Source organism: Piliocolobus tephrosceles, chromosome Y (genome assembly GCF_002776525.5).
Source record: "Piliocolobus tephrosceles isolate RC106 chromosome Y, ASM277652v3, whole genome shotgun sequence".
Lineage (NCBI taxonomy): Eukaryota > Metazoa > Chordata > Mammalia > Primates > Cercopithecidae > Piliocolobus > Piliocolobus tephrosceles.
Window position 1 is genome coordinate 26,074,541 of NC_045456.1, and position 10,767 is coordinate 26,085,307.

At 43.1% G+C, this 10,767-nt stretch overlaps 1 protein-coding gene across 1 annotated transcript; it reads right to left on the reverse strand.

Annotated features, from left to right (window-relative positions):
* Positions 1-2,728: 2,728 nt before the first annotated feature.
* Positions 2,729-4,780, reverse strand: LOC111528949 (testis-specific Y-encoded protein 3-like). Its single transcript, XM_023195856.1, is given in 5 exon segments — positions 2,729-2,791; positions 2,888-3,033; positions 3,400-3,511; positions 3,640-3,717; positions 4,304-4,780. Coding segments are annotated over 5 exon segments (876 nt in total).
* Between the last annotated feature and the right edge of the window lie 5,987 nt (positions 4,781-10,767).

A 10,767-nucleotide genomic window follows, 5' to 3' on the forward strand; every position in this document is an offset into this window, starting at 1 on the left:
CTACTTATTGTCTTTTCCTTATCTGTTTACCTTCTAGAAAAATCACTGCAGGACCTTTCCTCAACTTTTTGCTATGCATTAAATTTGGGGCAAGACCTTTTCAGATGACCTGATTATAGGTAAGTACCCAGACATTTCCCAGTCTGAGTTGCCCTGAGTGCACACACCAATCTGCTGCTCCACTCCCACTATACGGTTACTTTGCTGGTCCACAGTGCCCTTTGACCTGCACATGGTAAGAAAGAGGCCAGTGTGTGGGAGCCAAACAGTTCCTGCTGTTTTTGGAATAATTTGCTGAGAAAACCTGTTCCTTCCATGTTTGTGGGTCATAGGGAAAGCAGTCAGAGAGGTCAAGACTCCTGCTAGAGAGCCTCAGCTGTCCTCATGGGAGCAGGGGCAAAACTAAGCTATAGATTTTCAAAACTCAACTGCTGATACCAAGCAGGAGGTGTGGAATGTATATGGAAAGCAGCACAACAGATTCATGAAGTCTGACTGTCAAACCCTCTCCCCTGAAACAACATAGCTCTTTTCACAGAAGCTGGACTGACCAGTCCATATGGGACAGGAATGTTAGCACTCTATTACTATGTCACCGACAGATGCTCATGTTGGAACTGTTTTATCTGGGAACAGGGAAGAAAGTTGTGCACCCAACACTGAAATCCTCCCCACCATCCGTAAGAGGCAAACCCTTGTCCTGTGCACAGACACAGATGTTCCTGGGAAGCAGCCAACCACTCGAAAATAAACACTATATGTTTTGTTCTCCTGTGTGAGGTTTGTGACACATGCTCTTCAACTACATTCTCTTTACGTTTTTAACCTTATGCAAAGTTCACAGAAAAGGCCACAGAAAATAAAAGGGGCCTGGGCTGCAGAAACAATCTGTAGTGCCAGTAACTGGGGAGAATAGAGCCTCACTAGAGTTTTCATAAGCCCAAAATACACTCCTATTGGTGTAGGCTACATACATTTTTGGCTCCTCAGATAATAAAGGATCTTGGAGAAAAGCTTAACCCAACTAAAGATGTAAACATCAAGAAGAGTCTCCATAACCTGGGTCATCAAGTGACAGAGAGTCCACGCATGGATCCTCTGAGAATCTTATATTCCACAAATCCAACTCCTTCCCCCTCACTTCTGCATGTTTGTGTTTTGCCTTACTCACCTATACCAGAAAAAAAAAAAAAAAAAAAAAAAAAAAAAAAAGGTGTACCCTGATTCTCTTCTCACGTGCCTCTGGAATCTTTCCCATGGTCCCTCCATACACCTTACATGCTCATTTCTTCTCACGTTGATGTGTGAGAAGTCCTGAGAGGCTGATTGTCCCAGAAAAGGATTATGCATTCACCTTTAAAAAAATAACCTGTGAATTCAACACGAAAGTTAACTTTAAGATTTCCATCATCCTATGCTATCTTAATGTGTCTGATGATACACAAAATGAAGGATTTTGGAGGTGTCTTATCCCAGCAAACTCGGCCCTGGATAGCTAAATGTCCATTATTCCCTTTCATTGAACTCTCTGCTTCCATAGGATGAAGTAAGCTTCCAAATTAACTGTCTTCTCTTTCTTTAACGTCCCCAACTCTGTCCTACAGGAAGAATCCCAAAACATTCCACACTCATTCACACTACAACTTCAGAGGCATGGCTCCGACACAGACTGGTCATTTCCATGAAGAGAATAAAACACATAGATAGATCAATTAATTACGACACCCAAATCCAGTGGATAAACATAACCACACACACAGTCACACAAACACACAGAGTCACACATCCTTAAAAGTGTTTAGTTTTCACTTCATACAATCAAATTCCGCACCCCCATTCTTGTTTGCATTTTTTGTGACTGGATTTGTTTGTCCTTTAGTTCCTGTGCATAACACCATGCTGAATACTGACATCCTTCACACTGTAGTAAATTTTTAGGAGTTCTGCTATTTTACACTAAGTCCAATGATCCACCATATTCAATCAACAGCTGTGAGTCCCCTAGAGAAACACAAATGTATGTCAAAATGCATCTCCTCTGAGCCATGATTTAAAGTGTTTTAATTTTAGGCCCTGCTGAGAAATGACTACCCCTTCCCCATCTGTGATCTCTTCAACTTCCTCCTACCATGCATGTGTCACAAACTATTGTCTGCAATACCTGCCCCATTTCAGGATTCTCTGTGACAGGAGTCAGCTCAAAAGACGCATTCTAAACTAAAAGCACACAGAAATCTGATGGGGTAATAGCTCAAGAAAATCCATTGATCTAAACAGTTCTTTGTGGTTTGTGGCAAGGCTGACAACCAGGCACATTCAGGGAGCCCAAACTGTAGGGGTTGGTAAGATGACTCACCGTCGGGTTGACGGCCACGGAACCAAGGGCCACAAATTGAAGTTAATAATTCAGCTTTACTTCTCAGTGAGTCTGGACATGCACTATGCTTCCCTGGTCTTACGACTCCACAGTTATAACCTGCTTTGCAGTGCAGTGTCTCATGTGTCTTTGTCAGCCCAATGCCATGAATGTCCTGGATTCTGTCACGCTGTGTCTTCCTCTCAAGGAATTTCTACATGGATAAAATGACCCCCAGGTTCTACATTTCTGAAATGAGCATCCGGGCTCCCTGAATAGAGAGGTGTGTCAACACCCTTATCCTGGGTATCAGACAGCTCCAGTTCCAACTGTACGGCTCACCTGAAAGCTCTGTTTCCTATTCAGGTGGCTTCATCCTCCTGTAGTATTGCAGGGGATTGCGCCACAGGTCCTTACATAGGATCTGTCAGGGGAATCAATCGGAAAAGACCTTGTGAGAGCTCAGACTGGGGACCCGGGCAGCTGGGAACACACAGGGGTCATTCCTCATGTTTCCCAGCAAGGACCCACCTCAGCAATCCTACTGGATCCTGCGAAGTTGTAGTCAGAAAACCAGTTGAAGAAGTTAAGACTGCTGCTGTTGTGTCTGCGGCGATAGGCCTCAACTTCATAATCCTGGCACCACTGAATTGGAGTGGAATGAGAAGCCCTATATTCTACAGACAGAGGATTTTTTGGTAAGGGGGCTGGAACACATTGGCACTGATCCCCCCACCTTCTTCCTTCCCAGCATGCGCTGGGCTTGCAGGCGCCCTCTAAGGGACTGCACGCAAAGGGCGCAGGGAGCCGCGGGAAGACACCAGGACCAAAGGGCACCAGGAGCCACTCCAAGTCCGCGGTTCTCCCCTGGCGGCCAGTCAGTGCGAGGACGGTGGGCGTCTCTCCGGGCAGCGGCAACCTAGGCTGGCCTGCAGTCCCAACCTCCAGAGCTGTGCCTCCTCTGAGAAGCCCCCGGGGCTTGTGCCGGGTAGCGCTGCATCCAGGCACACGCGGCACTACCCATCCTGGGAGCCACCTGTCACCTGTGACATTCACGAGATACTCCTTGGTAATCACTTTGTTCTGGAAGTAGGGGTTAGTCCGAAAGAACAACATGAACTGGCAGAGATGAATGGGATGCTTCGCTTCTTTCACCTGTCAGGACAAGGTGGAGACAGCTTAAACACCTTTTTGGGTGAGGTGCCCACTGTTGCTTGAAGGAATCAATTTTCTCCCTTAGCCTCTCCCACTCAACCCTCCAGCCATAGTCTTCCCCGCCTCACCTCCAAGTTGATCATGTAACTCAGCATGTCTTCATCTTGGTCAGTGATCAGGGCTGACATCTGAGGGTGGTTTGCAATCTGATTGAGGTCAAAGAGCCTTGAGATGCAATGGACAGGGAAGCTAGAAGGAAAGGGGAGGGCCTAAGAGCACCCAGAGGGGCGGTTAGGGGATTTTTTCACATCTGCATCCATAAATGACCTCCCTTTCTCCTCTCCCTCCCCTTGAATTCAGGCCTCTTGGGTTCACGGAGGGTGTACCACTGTGACGCTGACCGCACTGACACGGGTCTGCCGTTGTCTGCGGACTGGCAGAATCTGCTGATACCCGAAGACGCCACGTCCCAGATCGGACTGCCAAGGGGGAGCAGTCACAGTCCCTTAACAATAGCTTGATTCACGGAAACACGGGTTCTGCTGAGAACTCGCTTCTGCTCTTCAGAAAGATGCCCCAAACGTCTGCTGTTTGGCACAATGAAGGATTTCTCTCACGCAGGCAGGAAGAGAGTACCCGTGTCTGCTCTGGCTTTCTTCAGCCACATTTGTCTGTGGAAACTCACCCTTGTTCCCCAAAGGGTCACATCGACGCGGAGCTGCCCGTAAGTGCCTCACACTTCCCAAGAGCACCTCGCAACTGGAAATGCAGAAGAAACACTGCAAAGGATACAACATTAGCCCAGAAGCCAGGCATGCTCTGGATGATGGCGCCTCTGCGGTCCAGGTGGGGCTTGCGCCTGCGCTCCATCTTTTCCCTCTGCTGAGAAAAGGCCTTCCTGGCTCGGGCATTAACGGGCTCCAGCTCCACCTGAACGGCCAGCAGCTCCTCCAGTGCAGACTCTGGGCTCATGGGCCCAGGGCCAGGCTGTGTCCGCTGGACCTGCTCCTGCCGCTTCTCGTCGGCTTCCTACTGGGTCACCACCTCCACCTCCGCCATTATGTCATCCGCTCCCAGCACCGCCTCCTCCCCGAAAGCTACCTGCTCGCTCTGCACCCCGGCCTCGCCCTCCTGTAGAGGCTCCATCCTGAAGTCGGTGCCCTCCTTCGGACTCCCACTGACCACCGCCTGTGCTGCGGGACCCTGACCGCGGGAACCCTGCGGCTGCCTGAACTGGAGCCTGTGGGCTGGCGGACCCTCAGGGCGCATGCCCCGGGCTTGCAGGCGCCCCCTAAGGGACTGCACGCAAAGGGCGCAGGGAGCCGCGGGAAGACACCAAAGGGCGCCAGGAGCCACTCCAAGTCCGCGGTTCTCCCGTGGCGGCCAGTCAGTGCGAGGACTGTGGGCGTCTCCCCCGGCAGCTGCCACCTAGGCTGGCCTGCAGTCCCAACCTCAGAAGTATGCCTCCTCTGAGAACCCCTGGGGCTTGTGCCCATAAGAATGGACAGCCCATAAGAATGGAGGGGGTACCTCCCAAGACTAAACCAGGAAGAAGTTGAATCCCTGAATAGACCAATAATAAGATGTGAAATTGAAGCAGTAATTAATAGCCTACCAACCAAAACAAAAACACAGGGCCAGACAGACTCACAGCTGGATTCTACCATAGGTACAAAGAGGAGCTGGTACCATTCCTTCTGAAGTGATTTCAAACAATAGAAAAACACAGACACCTCCCTAACTCATTTTATGAGATCAGCATCATTCTGATAATAAAACTTGGCAGAAACACAACAAAAACAAAATTTCAGGCCAATATCCCTGATGAACATCAATGTGAAATTCTCAATAAAATACTAACAAACCAAATCCAGCAACACATCAAGAAGTTTATCCACGAAGATCAAGTTGGCTTCAGCCCTGAGATGCAAGACTTGTTCAATATATACAAATCAATAAATGTAATCCATCATATTAACAGAACCAATACAAAAGCCATATGATTTTCTCAATAGATGCAGAAAAGACTTCGATAAAATCAACACAAATTCATGCTAAAAACACTCCATAAACTAGATATCGATGGAACATGTCAAAACAATAAGAGCTATTTATGACAAACTCACAGCCAATATCATACTGAATGGGTAAATACTAGTAGCATTCCCTTTGAAAACTGGCACAAGATGAGGATGCCCTCTCTCAACACTCCATTCAACATAATATTGGAAGTTCTGGCCAGAGAATCAGGCAAGAGAAAGAAATAAAGAGTATTTAAATAGGAAGAGAGGAAGTCAAATTGTCTTTGTTTGCAAGGGACATAATTGCATGTTTAGAAAACCCCATCATCTCAGCCCAAAATCTCCTTAAGCTGATAAGCAACTTCAGCAAATTCTCAGGATACAAAATCAGTGTGCAAAAATCACAAACATTCTTATACACAAATAATAGACAGAGAGGCAAATCATGATTGAACTCCCACTCACAATTGTTACAAGGAAAATAAAACACCTAGCAATCCAACTTACAAGGGATGTGAAGGACCTCTTAAAGGAGAACTACAAACTACTGCTTAAGGAAATAAGAGAGAACACAAACAAAAGGAAAATCATTCCATGCTTATGCATAGGAAAGATGAATATCATGAAAATGGCCATACAGACCAAAGCAATTTATAGAATCCATGCTATCCCCATCAAGCTACTATTGAATTTCTTTACAGAATCATAAAAAAAAAAAAAAAAAAACTACCTTAAATTTCTTATGGAACCAAAAAAGAGCTCATATAGCAGACAATCCTAAGCAAAAAGAAGAAAACTGGAGGCATCATGCTACCTGACTTCAAACTATACAAAAGCCTACAGTAACCAAATCAGCAGCGTACTGATGTCAAAACAGGTAGACCAATGGAACAGAACTGAGGTCTCAGAAATAATGTTACATATACACATCTGTTTGATCTTTGACAAGTTACAAAAACCATCAATGGGGAAAGGATTCACTATTTAAAAAATGGTGATGGGAAAACTGACTAGCCATTTTCAGAAAAATTTAAACTGGAACAGTTAGTTACACATTATTCAAAAATTAACTCAAGATGGATTAAAGACTTAAATGTAAAACCTAAAACCATTAAAACCCTAGAAGAAAACCTAGGCAATACCATTAGGACATAGCCATGGGCATAGTCTTCTTGATTAAAACATCAAAGGCATTGGCAACGAAAGCCGAAATTGGCAAGTGGGATCTAAAGGAGCTTCTGCACAGCAAAATAAACTATCATCAGACAGAACAGGCAAGCTACAGAATGGGAGAATACTTTTGCAATATATCCCTCTGACAAAGGACTAATATCGAGAATCTTCAAAGAACTTAAATGTGCAAGAGAAAAACAAACAACCCCATCAAAATGTGGGCAAAGGATATGAACAGACACTTCATAAAAGAAGACACTTATGCTGCCAACAAACATACAAAAAAAACAATCTCATCATCACTGGTCATTAGAGAAATGCAAATCAAAACCATAATGAGATACCATCTCACACCAGTTAGAATAGTGATTAAAAGGTCAGGAAGCAACAGATGCTGGAGAGGATGTGGAGAAATAGGAATGCTTCTACACGTTGGTGGGAGTGTAAATTAGTTCCATCATTGTGGAAGACAGTGTGGTGATTCCTCAACAATCTAGAACGAGAGATACCATTTGACTCAGCAATCCCATTACTTAGTATACAAACAAAGGATTATAAATCATTCTACCATAAAGACACATATGTTTATTGCAGCACTGTTCACAATAGCAAATACTTGGAACCGAACCAAATAAACATCAGTGATACATTGGAGAAATAAAATGTGGCATATATATGCCATGGAATACTATGCAGTCATAAAATGACATTCTTTGAAGGGACATGGATGAAGCTGGAAACCATCATTCTCAGCAAACTAACACAGGAACAGAAAACCAGACACCACATATTCTTGTTCATAAATGGGAGTTGAACAATGAAAACACACGGACACAGGGAGAGGAACATCACACACTGGGGCCTGTCAGGATATGTTGCACCAGAAGAGGGATAGCATTAGGAGAAATACCTAATGTATATGACAGGTTGATGGGTGCAGCACACCACCATGGCACATATGTATCTATGTAACAAACCTGCACATTCTGCACAAGTATCTCAGAACTTAAATTAAAATTTGACAAAAGGAAAAAAATAGAGTGAAGGGTGTCCCCTAGCCCATAACCAGCAGAACCAGTTCGGCATCTGCAAGGAAACCAAAAGCACACTAAACACTAGAGATCTTAATAAAGATATCTTGGAGGATAGATGACTGGATAAATGACCTTAATGAAGAAAGAAAGGAGAAAGTAGTGAAGTAGAAATGAATTGCGTTGAGTTCTTGAAAGGATTTGCTCAGTCACATTGCTGAGTTTTTCTGATGTTAGTGGAATCTCTACAGCTAAGACAATTGTAGTGCAAAGTAATTCAAGTTCAATCAATAGACATAAATATGAGTAAAAGTTTCAGAGTTGGATTTAAAAAGGAAAGGCTGGAACCCCAGTTTTGCTGTTTATGAACTACTGATACTCCCAAAACATTAAACCTCCTTCTACTTTATTCTTTTTAATTGGAAAGAGGAGGATAGATAAATTAGCCAATATCTGCAATGGAAAGACAGTTCTGTAAGCTTCTAAGAAGGTTCTCCATATTCCAAGCCATGATCAATATGATTTGACTTCATCTGTTTCTTTCCAGAAATATTAAGGGACATTATTACTCAATTACAGCAAACTCTTAATTATGACTCTCCCTAAAACTAAATTAATCTTGTCCATTTTATTACATATATACTGTTTCCCTAATTATCATATTTATTACTCTTATGGAGACAGGCAACAAATATTATGCTCAGGGGTTTTGGTAAATTGTGAGATTTCTCTGTTTCTCTCTTTCTATGGCTAGTAGTACTTCAAATTGCTAGGTACAGTTTTTGCCCATAGATTAGACTCATTCATTCAATAAATATAGAGTAAGGACATCATTTGTGCCAAGCATATGTAATAGACTCTGATTTTTTAAAAGAGAAAATAATGAATATGTTTTCAGAGAGCTATCCGTTCTTCTGAAACCCAAGATGAGGCTTTGAGATCTTTTAGATATATTAGTAACACAATACTACAACATAAATGAAGAAGAACAGAAAAAGGGTGACCAAGGTGCTGTTTTAATGAAAACACTATTTGCATTTGTAAAATGTAAAATATTTCAATAGACAAAACTTTATCTTCCTATACATGCAAGAAGATTCACACAAGGATATTTTGCATATCCTCCCAGATTTTGCCCTGAATCCCTAGGGCCAATTTTTCCATTAATATTCTTCTTATTATTATTATTATTATACTTTAAGTTCTAGGGTACATGTGCATAACTTGCAGGTTTGTTACATATGTATACTTGTGCCATGTTGGTGTGCTGCACCCATCAACTCGCCAGCACCCATCAACTCATCATTTACATCAGGTATAACTCCCAATGCAATCCCTCCCCCTTCCCCCTCCCCAAGATAGGCCCCAGTGTGTGATGTTCCCTTTCCCGAGTACAAGTGATCTCATTGTTCAGTTCCCACCTATGAGTGAGAACATGTGGTGTTTGGTTTTCTGTTCTTGTGATAGTTTGCTAAGAATGATGGTTTGGGGCTGCATCCATGTCCCTACAAAGGACACAAACTCATCCTTTTTTATGGCTGCATAGTATTCCATGGTGTAGATGTTCCACATTTTCTTAATCCAGTCTGTCACAGATGGACATTCGGGTTGATTCCAAGTCTTTGCTATTGTGAATAGTGTCACAATAAACATACGTGTGCATGTGTCTTTATAGCAGCATGATTTATAATCCTTTTTGTATATACCCAGTAATGGGATGGCTGGGTCATATGGTACATGTAGTTCTATATTCAATAACTTTCATATTAATATCACTTTGGAATTTATGCTCTTAAAGATGATACCTCTAAGAGATTTTTGGCTAGTATCATCTAACCCCTTATACTGAACTTTCAATGAATGCTGTGAAAATGGATCACATAATTAAATTGATATCATGCTTTGCTTAAGAAAGAGAATGAAAGTATTCATAGTTTATGGATAAAAGCAAGCAGAGTCTTGCAATCTATGAATTTACGTGAGAAGACACTCTTAATGCAGATGGTAATTGTTCTAAAATTTGAAAACCTATAGGTAGGGTCTTTGTAACTCTAAGCCACTAGAAAGACAGATTTCCAGCCTTAAACATGTTCTTATTTCTTTCTATTCTTGATTTCTATCAAGTGACTCAATTGCATTTTGTTATTTAACTTCAATAATAAGTAAATCTGAACTACTGCCATAGTAAATCAACCATCCAGTGTCAGGCCTCTGAGCCCAAGCTAAACCATCATAACCCCTGTGACCTGCATGTATACATCCAGATGGGTTGAGGTAACTGAAGAATCACAAAAGAAGTGAAAATGGTCTGTTTCTGCCTTAAGTGATGACATTACCTTATGAAATTCCTTCTCCTGGCTCAAAAACTTCCCCACTGAGGACCTTGTGACCTGCCCCCCAACCCCCAATTGCCCACCACAAAACACCCCCCCTTTTTTTTTTTTTTTTTTTTTTTTTTTTTTTTTTTTACCTACCCAAATCCCATAAAACAGCCCCATCCCTATCTACCTTTGCTGACGCGCATTTTGGACTCAACCCACCTGCACCCATGTAAAATATACAGCCTAGTTGCTCACAAAAAACCTGTTTCATGGCCTGGTCACAAGGAAGTGTGTGAAATTTGGGGCTGTGACTCGGATCGGGGGTGAGAGACCTCCCTTGGGAGATCAATCCCCTGTCCTCCTGCTATTTGCTCTGTGAGAAAGATCCACCTATAACCTCTGGTCCTCTGACTGACCAGCCCAAGAAACATCTCACCATAAATTGGGTAAGCAGCCTCTCTTTACTCTCTTCTCCAACCTCTCTCACTATCCCTTAACCTCTTTCTCCTTTCAATCTTGGCACTAAACTTCAATTTCTCCCGTCTCTTAATTTCAGTTCTGTCCCTTTTCTGGTAGAGACAGGAGATGCATTTTATCTGTGAACCTAAAACCCCAGTACCAGTCACAGACTTGGGAACACAGTGTTTCCTTGGTGTTTAATCATGCAGGGATGCCTGCCTGATTATTCACCCATGTTTCAGAAGTGTCTG